This window comes from Balaenoptera musculus, chromosome 15 (genome assembly GCF_009873245.2).
Source record: "Balaenoptera musculus isolate JJ_BM4_2016_0621 chromosome 15, mBalMus1.pri.v3, whole genome shotgun sequence".
Taxonomy (NCBI): domain Eukaryota; kingdom Metazoa; phylum Chordata; class Mammalia; order Artiodactyla; family Balaenopteridae; genus Balaenoptera; species Balaenoptera musculus.
Genome location: NC_045799.1, coordinates 19,000,413 through 19,019,213, shown reverse-complemented (window position 1 = coordinate 19,019,213; position 18,801 = coordinate 19,000,413). Strand labels below are relative to the sequence as shown.

The 18,801-nt window shown below is 39.2% G+C and overlaps 1 protein-coding gene across 1 annotated transcript in view; it reads left to right on the top strand.

Annotated features, from left to right (window-relative positions):
• TOP1 (DNA topoisomerase I) overlaps positions 1 to 18,801 on the top strand; it is an 87,277-nt gene that overhangs the window by 52,434 nt on the left and 16,042 nt on the right. The window contains exons 8-13 of the mRNA XM_036825308.1: positions 795 to 907; positions 6,421 to 6,536; positions 9,886 to 10,007; positions 10,934 to 11,056; positions 12,962 to 13,149; positions 13,412 to 13,556. Of these exons, the coding sequence (XP_036681203.1) occupies positions 795 to 907; positions 6,421 to 6,536; positions 9,886 to 10,007; positions 10,934 to 11,056; positions 12,962 to 13,149; positions 13,412 to 13,556 (807 nt within the window). The remainder of the gene's footprint in view (positions 1 to 794; positions 908 to 6,420; positions 6,537 to 9,885; positions 10,008 to 10,933; positions 11,057 to 12,961; positions 13,150 to 13,411; positions 13,557 to 18,801) is intronic.

The window sequence follows — 18,801 nt, the reverse complement described above, 5'->3', positions numbered from 1 at the left end:
TTTTTCATAGCTATATAAAACTTGCTGAATAAAGACTTAAATTATATTGAATAGTTAGGACAAAGGAAAATATTCTTCAGAAGAGTTTCGATTCCGTTAAGCAGGACCCCCACCTCTTGAATAGCACATTTTTGTCTGGATGTGTGTGTGTGTGTGTGTGTGTGTGTGTATTGATGGATTTTACTTGTTTATGTTTGTTCTTTTTCTGTGCTACTGTGACAGCTCATCTAGGGTTACAGTTCAAAGGAATACTATCATGGGAATTGGTAATTGTTGTAGGACTTCCCGAGTACTTGCTTGCCTACTGCTTCATGACTTTGTGTATGCAAATAGCAGTAATAAAGTATTTCCCCCCCAGACTCAATCAGAAATTTCCTTTCAAATTGTATATGTAATACATTAAAAGTCTCCTGTACCTGTTATTTGGTGGTATTAGAAGAGGTGTAAAGATGAGAAGATTTTAAAATAAGTGAGGATAATACCCTGGGATTACTCTGTCCGAAACTCCACTGAGGCTAAAAAAATACAATTTCCCAGGCTCTTCCCTTACAGAATGAATGTTTTTAACTACTTTCTTAGGTAATCATGTGTCTGGGAGTTTTAGGAAATATCGCTTTAGAGAAAAGTACCAATAAATTTTTATTCGTCTATCAAATTGAGAGTATTGGACTCAAGAACTTCTCCAGTTCTCATATTCCATGATTCCAGTTTTTCTGTCTAATGGCTCCCCAAAACTACTTCGAGCAGTGTAATTGGTCCTTATTTAAGTGCTTTCTCACCATGTTTCTTTGTAGGATGGTAAATTGAAAAAACCCAAGAATAAGGATAAAGATAAAGACAAAAAAGTTCCTGAGCCAGATAACAAGAAAAAGAAGCTGAAGAAAGAAGAGGAACAGAAGTGGAAATGGTAATATTTCAGCACTGGGTTAAAATGTTAGCTCTTTTATTCTACAACCTAATGAAACAAGAATATTGAGTATTAAAATGAATAGCTTGATATTTGTGGGAGGAGGGAAGTACTTAAAAGAATCTCTCTGGAATAACATTCTGAAATAAGTTCTGCAGGACCTAGTGAGAACATTAACTACCTCTTACCCTATTGGATCTCAATACTATGTCCCACCCTATTGAACAGAGTGAACTATAGAAGTCCTATATATATATATATATATATATATATATATGGAAATTTAGCATATGAATAAAGTTGCATTTAAAATGAGAGGGAAAAGATGGATTGTTCTATAAATCATGTTGGGGAAATTGCCTATTTGTTTAAAAAAAAAACCTCCACAAGAAAACCTGGGTGAATATTTTTATAATTGTAGAATAACGAAGACCTTTTGAAGCAAGACATATAAGCAGAGCCATATGGAAAATATTTATAAATTTGATAAAATTAAAATCTTCTATATGGCAAATCAACAAACTCATGCCATTAAAAAAAAAATCCTAAAGGATAATATTTGTACTACAATGGGCTAAGATTCCTAATATGAAAAAAAAAGTCTTTTAAAACAATTAATGAAAGGAACAGTCTGATAGAAAAATGAGGAAAAGGCAACTCATTAAAGAAGATAAATGATTAACAAACATCTTAAAATATGGTGAACCTCACAAGTAGCAAAGAAAGATGCGAAGAAAAATAATAAATGAAACATCTTTTTGTTTAATTTGTCTCAGATTAGGAAAGATTAATAAGTATCAAAACATCTAGGGTTGTAAATATGAGAAAACAGGCATTCTTCTTCACTGTGGGGAGTGAAGATTCAGACAGTTTTCAATGGAGGACAGTTTAGCAATAACAGGTTATTTCTAGATGTTTAGAGTTTTGAAATAAACTTGTATTTTTAATACTGGTTGTTCTTAAAACTTTGTATTATTTAGCCACTACATCTATACTATACATGATTTGTTTATGTTGAAAAAATTCCAATGATTCAGAGGTATACGAGTTAGAAAAAAATGACAGTTCCCTTTCCTTCTTTCTCCCGTTCCCATTTTTCTTTTCTAGCTTTGAGGTAACCACTATTTGTAGTTTGGTATGTAGAGTTCCAGAGCCACTGGTATGCATTTACTCTATGGCTTTTGTAATAGAGAACAGTAATCTCACCAGTACCTCTGAGCAAAGGGGAAACATCAGTGTCCAGAGAGGTGGCTGAGAGGAGCAGAGCTGCAGTGGCAGAAAGGCTCAGCACAGCTGTGCAATCGGCATTGTTGGTGTGGACATATGTGGGGTTAAAAAAGGAAAGTGTAAAGGAAAAATACAGAGCAAAGGAACTCTGGGCCTTTCTGGGGTCGGTCAGAAAACTAAAGAACATGTGTTTTTATTTTCCTCATTTTTATTTCATTTTTTTCCTTTGAAATTAATCAAAGTTTTTAGTGATGGAATATTGAAAGGCTTTTATGACCTTTAATAAAAAAATTTTTTTAAGATGAAATGAAGTGATTCTATAAATCAGGGGTTATTATTGGGAGTGGTGAGTTAGTAATTCAATTCGTCAGTTTGTTATGTCTCTGGGTTCTGTGGTTGGGTGCTCAGTAAGTTTGTTGAGTGAACAAGGTACTTTCTTTGTCATCACAAGCTCTCTGCTGCCTTCCCCCTTCCTTTGGAGCCCTGGCTCTTATTGGGCCTGGAAGCAGATGTACTCTTTTTCTAGTCCAGCCTTTTGTGTGTGGAATTAGGTATCCTTGAAGGGTCTAATAGCCTAATTTTGCTTCTGTGGTTGAAATTCTTGTCAGTGTCACCACACTTTAATTCTGAGAGACTTGTGACCTATGGTTTTTATTCTTGTTTTGGTTTAAGTGGGACCATTGAAGATGGTAGGTTTGGGGCTGAGTAATCTTTGCTACAGCCTCCAGTGCATGCGTTTCTCAAGTCTGATTGTTAACTCGTGTGCATTCTTAAGCACAATGCTTGAAGGTACCACTGTAAGTTTTTAGAAGTAGAGAACAGGAATGACTGGCCTCTTAACCTATTGCTTGCCCTTTCTGTCACTGTAGGCTTGCCTGTTAGACTCTGAAGTCAGTGGTCCAGTCCTCAGTGACTGTCACTGAGAGCCTAGTCAGTGAACTTAAATGGCAGATACTCTCATTTTTACTACCTCTCTTGCTATCTCACTAAAAGAATTAACACCCTTTACCAGTTTGGCAAATGTGTAGATCTTTTGCTTCCCCCCCAGAGTCATAGACTTGTTCATCCTGCCAAAAAACAAGCCAACTTTGAGCCTTTTCTCCCTCCTTGGTAATTTTGGGAATGGGAAAATGGTCGGGATCCCTGTGGGTTTCTTTACTGTGTCACATTTTCTCCATAGAAACAATGTTACAAGTGGTGGCAGTATGCTCAGGCTTGTTCACAGAAACCTATTAAACCCAGCTCCCCCTATTTTTAAAAATTTTTTAAATTTTAAATTTATTTTATTTTTTATTATTTTTAATTAATTAATTAGTTTGTTTATTTATGGCTGCATTGGGTCTTTGTTGCTGCACACAGGCTTTCTTTAGTTGTGGCGAGCTGGGGCTACTCTTCATTGTGGTGCGTGGGCTTCTCGTTGCAGAGCACGGGCTCTAGGCACGTGGGCTTCAGTAGTTGCAGCACACAGGCTCAGTAGTTGTGGCATGTGGGCCCTAGAGTGCAGGCTCAGTAGTTGTGGCACACGGGCTTAGTTGCTCTGTGGCATGTGGGATCTTCCTGGACCAGGGCTCGAACCCGTGTCGCCTCCATTGGCAGGAGGATTCTTAACCACTGCACCACCAGGGAAGTCCCAGCTCCCCCTATTTTTAACTGTTACCCGTTGTAGCTATATAGAGTGTCAGCTCTGCTTTGAGTTGAGTGTACTTTTGTGTCAGGGTTGGCCTGTTGGAACATAAGTCCCATGTTTATTCGAAACAGATGATTCTTCATGAGAATATCTAGAAACTGGGGAGTTTGTTGATGGTGTTAAGTGTGATTAAGTACATGTTTTTCTTAACTTTGTTGGTGAACCATTGATGGGGGCCTTAAAAGGCCAACACTACTATTTTTATTTGTATAGTAGTAGTTGCTGATCCAATGATATCAGCATGTGTCATAGGATATGTTCTTTCTTTCTGTTTAAACTGAGGTTTAGTGTTGAGTGCATCTCTTAATTTGCTTAAATGGTTAAGAAGTTACCGTGAGCCTTCAGGATGAATGTGACAGAATAGAAAAAATTATAAAAAGTTGGACTCTTAATTAAAAAGCACTGGAGGGCTTCCCTGGTGGCGCAGTGGTTGAGAGTCTGCCTGCCAATGCAGGGGACACGGGTTCGAGCCCTGGTCTGGGAGGATCCCACATGCCACGGAGCAACTGGGCCTGTGGGCCACAATTGCTGAGCCTGCACGTCTGGAGCTTGTGCTCCGCAACAAGAAAGGCCGCAATAGTGAGAGGCCCGTGCACCGCGATGAAGAGTGGCCCCCGCTTGCCGCAGCTAGAGAAAGCCTTCGCACAGAAACGAAGACCCAACACAGCCAAAAATAAATAAATTAATTTAAAAAAAAAAAAAAAAAAAGCACTGGAGTTGGGAATTCCCTGGTGGTCCAGTGGTTAGCACTCTGCACTTTCACTGCTGGAACCAAGTCCTAGGATAAAGGAAAACATGGTGCTCTGGATCCCCATACAGTTACTCTGTGACTGCTATAGATAGGCTTCTTGCAGTTTCTCTCATCTCTGTACACACATCCATCCATACATAACGTATTTTCTCTGATTTGGAGAGTAAAAGATTCTGGGGGAAGTGTGCAGTTAAGTGATATTATAATACATTCACTTTGTTATGCAGTGATCCCCACCACCATCCGTCTCCAGAATTCTCATCACCTTACAAAACTGAAACTTTTTTAAACAATAACCCTCCTTCATTCCCCCTTTTCTCGCCCTCAGTAACTACCATTCTACTTTCTGTCTCTGTGAATTTGATTAATCTAGGTACCTTGTATCAGTGGAATCACAATATCTGGCCTTTGGTGACTGGATTATTTTACTTAAGAAAATGTCCTCAAGGTTCATTCATGTTGTAGCATGTCAGAATGTTCTTCCTGTTTCAGGCTGAGTAATATTCCATTGTATGTATAAACTCCTTTTTATTTATCCACTCATCTGTTAATGGATGCTTAGGCTGTTTCTACCTTTTGGAAGTTGTGAATAGTGCTGCTGTGAACATTTGTGTACAAATAATTTGTTTGAATGCCTGCTTTCAGTCCTCTTGAGTGTATTCCCAGGAGTGAAGTTTCTAGATCATATGGTAATTCTATGTTTAACTTTTTGAAGAACCGCCATATTGTTTTCCACAGCAGCTGTACCCGCTTCATTCCCACCAGCAGTGCACAAGAGTTCCAGTTTCTCCACATCCTCATCAACACTTGTTATTTCTGGTTTGTTTTTGTTTTTAAGAATAGCTATCCTAGTGGGTGAGAGTGCTATCTCATGGTTTTGATTTACATTTTCCTAATAATCAGCACCCTTGTCAAAAATTATTTGACCATATATGTTGACCTTGGTTTTATAGTAATGGTATTGTTACAGCACAGTTTTTGATACATGTAATTTTTATTTGATGTTTCTGAACTTTAAAACATTGGCGTTGGAAGATGACAGGAAGTAATAGAATATGCATAACTGGCCTCCAGAATAATTCTGCAGAACTGTAGGACTTTTCATTTTAAGATAGAAATACCGAAGATTAAAATCTGTGAAGTTTTAAAGTATTCTATCTGTAAGACAACTGACTGACTCTTTAAAAAACAAAATGGTGGTGGTGGTGGTGGTGAGAAGGTTTGTCTAATTCTAGAGAAAGAAAGACTTTGAGACATATCAACCAATTGCAGTGTGTGGTCCTTAATTGTATCCTAGTCTATAAAATACTTTTTGGATATAATAGGGATGTTTTTAATATGGTCTGAGTATTTGAAGGATACTAGGGAACTATTACATGGGATGATAGTCATTATGTACTTTCTCAAAGGGTTGTTTTCCCTTACACCTTCACCTGGCATCTCCATTCCCAGGAGGCCTTTTCCTATGTATCAGCTGTAATAAATAATACCTCTGTCATGTACACCGTTGTGGCTTACTGTTACATCATTGTGATAAAACAGTTGTTTCCATATCCATATCCCCTACTTATTGCTGAATAATGATCTCATGTACTCAATATCTTTGGACTAAACTGCTGAAATGTATTTTCCTCCATTCACCTGATTATTCCATCATATTTGTTGTGAGTATTGGCTTTTACAAAGTGAAGGATGCTGGTTTTTTTGACCCAGGCCTTGAATGTGGGGCCGAGAGTCATTCCAGAGCACCAGTCAGTTGAGCAGATAATTATTTTGGCATTTAATAGGTGATAATCTCTATATTAGGTGAAGTGATCACTAAATGAGGTTGTACTTTGTCTTTTAAAGGTGGGAAGAAGAGCGCTATCCTGAAGGCATCAAGTGGAAATTCCTAGAACATAAAGGTCCTGTATTTGCTCCACCATATGAACCTCTTCCAGAGAATGTCAAGTTTTACTATGATGGTGAGTTGTTCCAAGGTTGTCCAATTCTTGGCCAAGGAAAGAGTCTGCTTCTATTTAGGAATAGAAAGTGAGGAAGGATCTTGTGCTGTATAATCCTTTTTGTTTGTTTCATTTTGTTTTATCGTCGTCGTATGGTTTGGGGAAAGGGCTATCAGGTGTTTACTTAACTCTTAAAGGCCCATTTGGTGCTGAAAAAGTGCCGTGAGAAAGGGGCTGTCTTATCTCCCTTGTCTCCCTTTGAGACATGGTCCCAAAAAGGTCCATCTACATAGGTCACAGCACTTGGTCCACAAGCCTAATGTTTTTATCTGAACTTTACTTCTAAGGAGCTACTCTTCGTAAGAGTTACTAGAAAAGCCTGACTTGAATGGTAGTATTTTATTTTAGTGACATAATGCAAGCTGACAAGCTGCTCATTGCTAGAAATAGTATTTAGTACTTGGTTGAGGATTAATTAGTCTGCCATCAACATCTAGGTAGGGGTAATAGGTGTCTATCACTCACTCTACACAGCACAACACTATGCCTTTGCCCTTTATGCAGTCAAGTCTGATGAGCCGCTCGGAAGAAATATCCTGCCTAGTTCTCTTAGAACCCTTAGAATTGTCTATTAACTGTCACTGGTATTTCTGTCCTTGGGTTGAACATTTTGAGAGTAGTCTTCGATGCTCCCTTATTGGCATATAGCAGTTTGCAGATGGTAATACTCAACTGATTTCCCTCATTCCGAGAGTTTTCTCCAGGAATGGCTAGAGCATTATTCCTCAAACTCTCATGTGCTTCAGATTCACCAAGTGGGTCTGGGCCCATTTAATTGGTGTTGAGTGATATTGGGTGCTTCTGAACCAAGTGGTCTGCTGACCAAACTTTGAGAAACACTGGGCCAGGAGAACTGCTGAAAAGCATCAGTGGTGAACACTCAGAGTTCTGGTATATCTCTGTGTCCACGAGCAGTGGCCTCAGGCCATGGATGCTTATAGGTCAAGGGTAGTAGTTTATACTGAAAGGCTGGGTCTTGCAAGTGAGGAACATGTCAAACTTGGCAAGCTGGAATTCCTTTTTTTAAACTGTATTTATTCAGCGTGCCTGTATTCAGACACCAAGACCCAGCAGCGACAATACTGACGAATCCCTGATCTCATGGACTGTGCCATCTAGCAGGACCTTATAGCCTCAGTGACAAATGCTTACATCAGATAAACATTCTGACCTATGTTGAGTGGACAACACAGGACAAGAGTACAGAGTTTTACTGTCAGCCCTCACAGTGGGTCATTCCTGGAGACTCTTAAATGTGACTCAAAGCTAAAACTCCAATGAAGAGAAAGAGCCTTTGAAAAATCATAAAAGTTCAGGTATTCTGTAACCCTAGTATGGGTTTACCAAGAGCTTTAGAAAGCTCAACTGGTAAAGCCTAACTCTGAGGTCCAAAGTGATTTGAAGGACAACTAGATTCCTTTCTTTAGCCTTTGGGTTTCTCTTACTTTCCAAGATGGGAAGCCAAGGCCTGAACTAATATCACTGGTCACCATGGTCCCTTCCTGCATTCTTGCCCAGTCATCCTTTATAGGAGCTCCAGCTCCAGGGCTCTCACATTTTCTCATTTGCTCTTTCTCAGATCTCTTCCCTTTGATTAGGTAAAGTCCCACACTGCAGTAAGTCAAGAAGTTGTATTTGACTTACTAGTCTGGAGTGATACTGTCAGTCCTGCCTGCTCTCTAGGGAAGAGAATTCTCAGACTCCTTTAGCGCTTGCCAGGGAGGTGGGGAACAGACTGGCTGAAGCAGTGAATGGCCTCTAAGAACCTCCAGTTTTCAGCTCTGACTCAGCAGTTTCTTATTCCTGGAGCTCAGCCTTTTCTACAAAGCACTACCATTGTCAGGAGCCTTTAAGTCATCCTCCTACCCTTCTACTGCTGGGAGCTGTCATTTCATCTTTTGACAGCTCATCTAAAACAGGAGGCGTCAAAATTGCTTTCTCTATTGGGACAGAATTCAGTAAAATTTCCCAAAGAGTATACCAGACATACCTGAGAACAGTTTACATTCTTTCTTGCCTTCTATTTTATTTCATTTATTTTATTCTTAGTGACTTAATGGTTTCCTTTATATTGGAAGCATGTTACATCTTAACTGGCAACACTGGTTCTGACTTGAGTGGGGGAATTCTAAAGAAGTGCAGGAAACTCTTGAAAGCCAGCCTATCCTCCCCAAGGTGTCGTCTTTGGAAGGAGCCAGAATGTTGAGAGGGGAAGCCGCGCCACCTGCTGGCCTTTTAAAATTACGAATTTCAAGCAGGTTCTTTCTGTCTACCGTGAAAGTTTCAGTTTGGAGCTGCAATTCCCTGTATCAACCCTACAATCAGGGATAATAACTTTATAACCATCATGAGATGAGATGTCTTCTGAGTTTTGAAATGAATGGATTTCTGGTTAAGTTTTAGTTTTCTGTAATAAATGGGAAAATCCTTGGTGAATTATTAGTACCTGTGTAATAGTAAGGCAGTGGAGAAACGTGTATGCCAAGAACCCCAGTCATCCCTGTGTTCTGGATGAGCCCTGTTTCCCTGAAAGAGGCAACCTCATAATGCCTGTGTTCCAGGGCATCTCAAACTCTAGTGTATACACAAGCCACTTGGGGGTCTCATTGAAATGTACTTTCTGGTCAGTAGGTCTGGGGTGGGGCCTGAGATCCTGCACTTCTAACAAACTCCCATGTGATGTCAATACTGCTGGTCCATGAACTATACTTTGAGTAGCAAGGTTCTAGAGGAATGTCTTACTTAGATTTTTCATATGGGATATCTGGGCTTGCCTGCTGTGAATATATATTTTTAATTCATATTCCACCCACCTAACTTTAAAGAAGAAAGATGCCTATTTCTTTTCCCCACAATTCCTTTCTTCCACTCCCTGCCCTATCCCTTCCTCCCCTTCTTGAACAGAAGCTGTTTAGCTTAGCAGTGGCAGGAGTCCCTCTGAGGATTTGATTTTTAAAAACCATTGAAGAGGTGTAAAGGACCCTGCTTGCTGAAAGGAAAAGGAAGAGTGACTGGGCCTCCCCCAGGTCATCCCTGTCCTGAGCAGGCTCCTGGGAACAATTTACTGGCATAGTCTCCAGAGAATGACCCAGGTAAATATCTGATACAGAGAAGGCGAATTCGTACAAGTAGATACAAATCAATATACTACTGTCTTTGTTGTTATTGTTGTTACCACGTGTCACCAGACCTTTACATACATACCTTTGGAAGGTAAACCATTATTGAAGAAGACGTCTCCAGAGCCTCAGTGTTTATACTCAGAACATGAATACTACACCTCATTTTTTGGAACCACTTTTTTCTCTAGGTAAAGTCATGAAGCTGAGCCCCAAAGCAGAAGAAGTAGCTACGTTCTTTGCAAAAATGCTCGACCATGAATATACTACTAAGGAAATATTTAGGAAAAATTTCTTTAAAGACTGGAGAAAGGTATTGTAGCCTATATATTGATATCCTAGCACCTTACAAAAATATTGATCAACTACTAAGTAATAAATTGTAATTTTACAAAAAATTCCCTGATGTACAATTTGAGTTTTATGAATTTTATTGTATTAAAAAGTTGGGGGAGGGGGTTCTGTTCATTTACTGTATTATATAGGTTTTCTGTCCAACAAGAATACCTGTATTTCTTTCCTGTCAGCTCTCATAGGCCTGTAGGGGGTAGTTTATCAGATTAGGCCAAAAAGAAAACCTCAGCTCCAGCTGAGCAAAGCAAAGTTTGCCTCTGCAGGACTGCCCTCTGTCTGCTATTGCAAAGAGACATGCATTAATGTTGTCCTGTTCCCTCTTGATTCATGCTCGTTAGCTTTGGGTACTTTCTGCTCTTGAAACCACATATCTATCCTGTATCTGCCTACGTGATTTTAAACAATTTCCTTATTCTCAATATGGATAATATGAACAGAGGCTGAGCTGAAGTTTACCTTCTGAATAGCTCTAGAAGTAAGATTTAATAAGTGAATAGAGCAAGGATGTTTCTAGGAGAGAATGAATGTGGGAATATTTCTCCCATTACTAAAATGAATGATGTGTATTCATGTTTCCCCAGCTGTGGTACTCATATGCTTAGGGGGTTGGGGCAGTGTGCCAAGGAGTATGAGAAACTACATAAGAGTGTTACCCTTTTCAGTGTTAGGTTATTTTGAATGTCTTCTATTGAATACATATTTATAACAGAATGAAGTAAGAAACATGTTTCTTTTTTTTCAAAACTCACAAGTTTAGATTGACTACCTCGCCAGATACCCTTTGACTGAAAACATGATGCTTTGCTGTAACTGCAGAAAAACCAGAGGGCTTTTTTAGTTTATCTACCTTCTTCTTCTTCTGTCTCCCCCTTTTCTTTTAACTAGGAAATGACCAATGAAGAGAAGAATATTATCACCAACCTCAGCAAATGTGATTTTACCCAGATGAGCCAGTATTTCAAAGCCCAGACAGAAGCTCGGAAGCAGATGAGCAAGGAAGAGAAACTGGTACTGCAGAATTTCTTAAACCTCTGGAGAATTTTAGAATAGTGATCAGTTTATCTAATTTTCTTCTTGTTTCTTACAAAACAGTTTTGACTTTAATGATTTCACATGGCTCTGTACTAAAGATGTAGGATTCTCAGCCTAGTGAAGTCTAGAATTTCTTATGGTTTTATGTAGACTGAAAATTGTGAACAAGCACTATGTTTAATGGCTCAATATGAGAACCCTGGTGTTCTGTTGATCTAAAAACCAGCCAGTAGCTCCAATAATACAGTATTTAAGGATGGGCAGATCTGACCCACAGTGGCTCCTGGATGTTAGGGACTTAAGACAGATAAAATCATATTGGCCATATGTACACACACACACACACACACACACACACACACACACACACACACACACACACACACACACACACACACACACACACACACACACACACACACACACACACACACACACACACACACACACACACACACACACACACACACACACTCTCTCTCTCTCTCTCTCTCTCTCTCTCTCTCTCTCTCCTTCTTTGATGTATTTTACTCTGGAATCTAGGCATGCTTATCCATCTTCGTCTTCTAGACGTGGCCAACCTCATTCCTGAAGGATCTTTCTAGTATCCAGCTGGGATGTCACTTTCTTCTAGAATACTGGTAGGCAAGCTATAGATAGGCTGCTTGTTTTTGTAGAAAAGTTTTATTGGAACATGCCACATCTGCTTGTTTACCTATTATCTATGGTTGCTTTCATGCAACAGTGGCAGAGTTGAGTAATTACAGCAGAGACTGTATGGCCCTCAAGCCTAAAACATTTTCTATCTAGAATCAGAGGTCTAGGAGTTAAGGATTTTAAGGAATTCTTTGCACTTCAAGGCCTTGTAGTTTCAGTATATTAAACTTGCATGTTTATATAATTTAGGCCGTTGTCTTTATATTAACTCATTGTTTGAGGGTGCCTATTTGACCTTCAGTTTAAAAAATTAGGAGTTACTATAGGGATAAGAATGATACCTGCACCAGGCTTTTTAGTCTCAGTCTTTTCTCCAGTATTCCCAATTAGTGAAATTTGGTTTATTTTTCACTTCAGGGGTGTTTTTCAAATTAAAAACCACTTTAGGGAGGGTTTGTTTTTGTTTTTGTTTTTAATATTTATGTATTTGTTTATTTATTTATTTGGCTGAGCCGAGTCTTAGTTGTGGCACACGGGATCTTTGTTGCCACGTGCAGGATCTTCATTGCGGCATGCGGGATCTTTTAGTTGCGGCATGCAGGATCTGGTTCCCTGACCAGGTATCGAACCTGGGCCCCCTGCATTGGGAGCGCAAGTCTTAACCACTGGACTGCCAGGGAAGTCCCTAGGGAGGTTTTATAAGTAACACCATGTCAGAGCCCTGCCAAGGACACCTGTTGCCAGCAAGTTGTGGATTTTTATCTACACACAAGGCAGCAGGACTTAAATTGAATTGCTGAGTATAATATGAAGGAAGAGTCAGCAGAGGGTAAGGAGGCTCCAAATCATTCCATCTTTGGAGCAAGGATCACAGTATAAAATATATGTACCCATGTACTAGGAAAGAATCCATAACAGGTTTCTTTGCACTTGAAAACCCATGTGAAATACTGTTCACATGGGAATTTTATTGTATTTAAGCTTGAAAAATCTCTTTGGTCTTCTGGGAATTCCCTGGCAGTCCAGTGGTTAGGACTCTGCACTTCCACTGTAGGGGGCCCGTGCAGCCAAAAAAAATCTCTTAGGTTTTCCTTTATCTGAATTTGTTTCTTAGTGATTTTTAGACTCTTCTCTACCTTGACCTGTTCTCCCACAAGAGCTAAGAATGTATGAGTTGAGCACAGTAATTTGAATCCCTTTTGAGTACTTCCTTGCCATCTCCAGAAAATCAAAGAGGAGAATGAAAAATTACTGAAAGAATATGGCTTCTGTATTATGGATAACCACAGAGAGAGGATTGCCAACTTCAAGATAGAACCTCCTGGGCTTTTCCGTGGCCGTGGCAACCACCCCAAGATGGGCATGTTGAAGAGACGGATCATGCCTGAGGATATAATCATCAACTGTAGCAAGTGAGCACAGTTCATCCTTTGGCCGGAAATGAAGTGGAGGGCTTCCTTTGTTCTTGGTAGTTGGGAATTTTTCCTACATTACAGAGGACTGTTTGGGAGCAGCATGGTATTTCTATGTATAGATCTCCAAGTGTTTATCACGTATTGACTGGTGAGGAGGAAACTTGGAAATATATGCTCAGCAGATTTGTCCACTTCAGGTTATGAAAGGTGAAAATTGCTCATTACTTCTCACCTCACTGCTCTCACTTTATTTCCACAGAGATGCCAAGGTTCCTTCTCCTCCTCCAGGTCATAAGTGGAAAGAGGTCCGACATGATAACAAGGTTACTTGGCTAGTCTCCTGGACAGAGAACATCCAAGGTTCTATTAAATACATCATGCTGAACCCTAGCTCGCGAATCAAGGTAAGGGGTAGCTAAGAGCTGCACCGGTTAGTGGGGCTGATAATCTCTGTCTTTTTGTTGAAATCTAATGTTCTCAGCCTCTAGAATCACTCTGACAAATTGAAAAACATCCCCACAAAAAGAAGGTAATTTCATAATTAGCATTATCTGGTGATGTCCCTAAGATGTATCCATTTTTTACATCACATTGTAATCTTATTTATTAATTCACAAATATTAACTGAAATCCCAGTATGAGCCTGGCACAGTGTATGCATGGTGCTAGGAATTGTGTTGGTAAACAAGATGGACACAGTCCTTGCCTTCACATTGTTTACTGTCCAGTGGTCAGAGTGCAATGAAGAACGTGGTAAATGTGTATTGGCTTCTACAGCTAGTTCTCTTCCTCACCTTCCTTGGCTCTGAAGAAGGGAATGTAATTACTCTGAATCCAGAAAGAGGTTGTAAAATCTAGAGTCTTACATACTCTGTCTTCCTAAGGTTTCATCTGGGTAGATTCCACCAGGACCAAGTGGGATAATGTATGTGAAAGCATATCATAAACTGTTGAGTACCCATGTGTTGCTATTTATTGATACTGTTATTGAAAGGAGAAAACTGTCTTGGAAGGGCAGTCAGTTCTTGTTAGCCTGCTAGGCATACCTGCTTGGGCAAGTCCCTCAGACATACTATGGAAATGTGAACAGCAACTTAAAAGAGAGATGGGCTCCACAGAAAAACAGTCAAGGAATTAGTTCTGTATAGACTGACTGTTTACATGCAGGGGACTGAGGCTAAAGACCCTCTTAATCTTGGTTTATAGCTTATTAAACACTTGTTAAGATTTGAAAGCCACAGCTCAAAAGGCTGTGTGTCTTTTCAAGACTAAACGCACATTTTCTAGCTTATAGTCCTGTGTCCTAATGAAAAATACCCATGTATTATATATTTTCTTCAGTGTAATTGGAAAATGTCTCTGTTTTTAGTTTAGGGTAAGTATAGAATCAGAAAGAGAACCCCCGTGGCAAGTAAAAGTCAAGTCATTTAAAGAAACATGTTGTATTCCTCTTCTGAAATACCACCAAGCTGTAGGGCTACCAAGGTGGATAAACAATGGTTTTAGCCCTCAAGGAACTTATGGGCTGCTGGGCAAGTCGGATAAGAAGTCAGTTGTATTGGAAAGGTAAATGTTGAATGCTTCAGATAAATGGAGTAGTTATTCCCAGCAGCTAGAGATTAGAAACAACGTTATGAAGGAAATTTTTTTACAGTTAGGTCTTAAAAGAGAGGTATTTCAAACAGAGAGAAATGTGTCATTATGGACAGAGACGAGGGGTATGAAAAGGAGTAACAGAAAGAATTGTCAAGTGATGGTTGCACAACATTGTGAATGTGCTGAATGTCACTAATGGTAAATTTTATATTATGTGTGTTCTACCACATAAAAAAAATTTATCAAAATAAAAGATTTTGGATTACTGTTAAAAGTATTTTCACATAAGTTGACATTTGATTCTGTTAATAACCACACCAGACATGTACTAATGCCATCATTTTACAGATACATTTAATCTCTGAGAGGCCAAATTGTTGCCAGCCTTAAATGCCATGCTAAAGTGACTAGACCATGTTCTGCATTTGATGGAGAACCACTGGCTTGGAACAGAGGAGTGTCTTGAGCATAACCCGACTTGAGCAAGATTTACAGGCATTACACATAATCAAATCAATAAATACAAACTGTTGTAAATGCTGCAAAGGATACAGGGTACCTATTTGAGAGTATGCCAGGGCACCTGATCTGGCTTCTGGGGTTTAGGAAAGGCCTTTCTGAGAAAGTAACATTTAAGATGAGACTTACAGAATGAATAGAATTTATCCATGGAAAGGATAGGGGAATGGGCATTCCAGACAAAGAAAACAGCCTTTTGAAATCCCTGAGGTAAGAAGGAGCTGCGTGTTCTTGAGGACTGAAAGACGACCACCGTAATTGGAGTACAGTGAGCAAGAAAGAGGCATGATGGAGAGGAGACTGGAGAGAGGGATACAGGCCAGATCTTCAGACTCTTCCTTAAAAAAAAATTTTAAGTTTTTTTTTTTTTTTAATGTGGACCATTTTTAAAGTCCTTATTGAATTTTGTTACAGTATTGCTTCTGTGTTTTGCTTCTGTTTTTTAATTTATTTATTTATTTATTTTTGGCTGCGTTGGGTCTTCGTTGCTTCACGCTGGCTTTCTCTAGTTGTGGGGAGCAGGGGCTACTCTTTGTTGCGGTGGCTTCCCTTGTTGCGGAGCACAGGCCTTAGGTGCGCGGGCTTCAGTAGTTGTGGCTCGCGGGCTCTAGAGCACAGGCTCAGTAGTTGTGGCGCACGGGCTTAGCTGCTCCACGGCATGTGGGATCTTCCCGGACCAGGGATTGAACCCCTGTCCCCTGCATTGGCAGGCGGATTCTTAACCACTGCGCCACCAGGGAAGCCTTTGCTTCTGTTTTATGTTTTGGTTTTTTGGCCACGAGTCATGTGGGATCTTAGCTCCCCGACCAGGGATAGAACCTGCAACCCCCTGCGTTGAAAGGCGAAGTCTTAACCGGTGGACTGCCAGGGAAGTCCCTAAAATTTTGTCTATTATCCAAATCCAGTAGGAAGCCACTGGGCTTTAAAGAGGGGAATAACGCCAGATTTGTGTTTTAGAAACCTGTGATATAATTGATCATTCTGACTGCTGCTCTGTGGAGACTGGATTGGACACAGACGGGAAGTAGGGAGACCAGTAGGAGGCTGTTGCAGTACTCCAGGCAAGAAATGGCAATGACCTAGACAAGATGATGGCAGTGGGGGTCGAGAGAGGGGAACAGATGCCAAATACATGTGTGCTCTTACAGGCAGGATTAGAGTCGATAGTAGGAGAGTCTCTGAGGGTTGAGAGACTCGTTAGACAAGCTGGGGGAGCTCCTCAAGGGCAGAGAGCCAGCCAGTTTTTATTCAGACAATATCCAGATAACTACTGTGCACTGTAAGGATTTGTGCAGGTTTCTGAGTGATGGTTATGGCAGTGAACCTAGAAAGCCACCCAGATGTAGGCCCTGCCTACAACCTTATACCCAGGACAGAGTGGCTCACTCTAGCAACTGGGTTGGGATCCTGAGTCATGAAAAATGGTTAAAGCTTTGGCAAGTGGTACTGTTGAGGGGAAAATAAATGTGATTTCTTAAGCTTTCTGTCAGTCCTCCTCGGTTATGTCCCACTCAGCAAAACAGATCTTCAGAGGTCGAGGTTTTGACAGCATGTTAAATGGTTTTTTAACTGCACTGCCAGCAGGAGAAGCATTCTCTTTTTAGATAAAAATAGAAAGATACAAGTAACAGGGATTTTATTTTCAATGAAATATTTCAAATATACAAGAATAGAGATATAATGAACACTTATATACCTACCATCTGGCTGTGTCAAACCTTAACACCATGCCCTGTTTCTTCAATTGCTTCATTTCATAAAAAGTATTCTGATAACCATAGCTGAAGCCTACTAGGTGCCATTCATCTCTTTCCCTAGAGAATACTACATTGAATTTAATGTTTTCATTCTTGTGTGTATTTTTGTATTTTTACAGTATATTATGTGTGCATGAGCAATATGTAGTATTGTTTTACAAGGTTTGATTTTAAATGAGATATGTTATTGAGATTGTTCTGCAACTTATTTCACCCAGCTTTGGTGTTGAGATTTTATTATCTTGATACACATTTCTAATTTATCCATTTTATTTGCTACACGGTATTCTATTATATAAAAAATTATCTGTTCTCTTGTCAAGAGAGACTTCGGGTTTACAGTCATTAGCTAATATAATAGTGCTGGCATAAACACATTTTCCTTGTGTATACAGACGAAAATGTCCCTTAAAAATTCTTTATTAGATATTTCCAAATTGTTCTCTAAAGTACTTGAACCAGTTTACATCACCACCACCCTCCCAACATTGAGCACAAGTTTCTCTTTTTTCCATATGTTTCTAAGATTTTGCTTTTTATATTTGGATCTTTGATCCACTAGAATATATTTTTGTGTATGGTGTGAGGTTGAGGTCTAATGTATTTTTCCCAAATGCATAACCAGTTGTCCCAGAACAATTTAGTTGTGTTACCCCTCTGTCATATACCACATTTCTACACATATGTCATATTGTTTCTGGGCTCTCTGTCCTGTTTCATTTGTCTGTTTCTTCATCAGTAGCATACTGTCTGAACTACTGTAGCTGTATAAAGTCTTACCATTGAGTTGGACAAGTGTCCTTCGTCTCATTCTTCAAAATTGTCTTGGCTCTGTGCTCTTCCACATTAATTCTGAGATAAATTTGTCAAGTTCTAATGAAGACTATTGAGACTTTTTTTATAAGATTGCATTGAAATTATAGATTAATAGGGAGAAAATATTGAGATTATTTTATTGAATCTTCCAATCCATGAACATGTTATACCTCTCCATTAATTCATGTCTTTGAATATATCCTTCAATATTGTTTCGTAATTTTCTCCATAGAGGTATTACACATTTTTTTAAACTTTTCTTAGAGACCTTATAGTTTTTTGTGCAATTGAGTATTTTTCGTTGTTACATTTTTGTTTGTTATTACTGGAGTGGTAATGCTGTTGATTTTTTTAATATTGATCTTCTATCTGGCAACATTGCTGAACTCTTATTATAAAAGTGTCTGTGTCTTTTTGGAGTTTCTATATAGTGACACTATTTTTATATTTTTAAAAAACAATCATCCATAAAACCTTAACTTCTCACTAGTCAGCTATTGTCACAGTCAAATACTCGATTAATTTCTGTACTCAGTACCTTCTCTCTGGGTTTACTTGTTGAAATACATCCTTTACCGTTTATTTAGTGAGTTTCCATAGGTGGCAAATTTTTCTTTTGTTTATCTGAAAGTTTCTTTATTTTCATTCTTATGATCTGTCTTTTCTCCAGTAAAGGATGCATCTTTATTATTGGCGATCTTTGGTATATCTAAGTATACATATATTTTTAAAGATACTCAGACTAGACTTTCAATTTGAGGACAAAAGCATTTTTATTCTAGAAAACTCTCGGCCATTATTTCTTCCATAGCTTCTAGGCCATTCCTCTCATTTATTTGTCTCTTTAGGTCTGGTCTTCGTTTCGGGGGAGTTCTAGAGACTTACTTCTGTTCACTAATTCTCTTTTTTATTATATCCAATCTAAAGTTTATCCCACCTATAATTTGTTTCAATTATTATT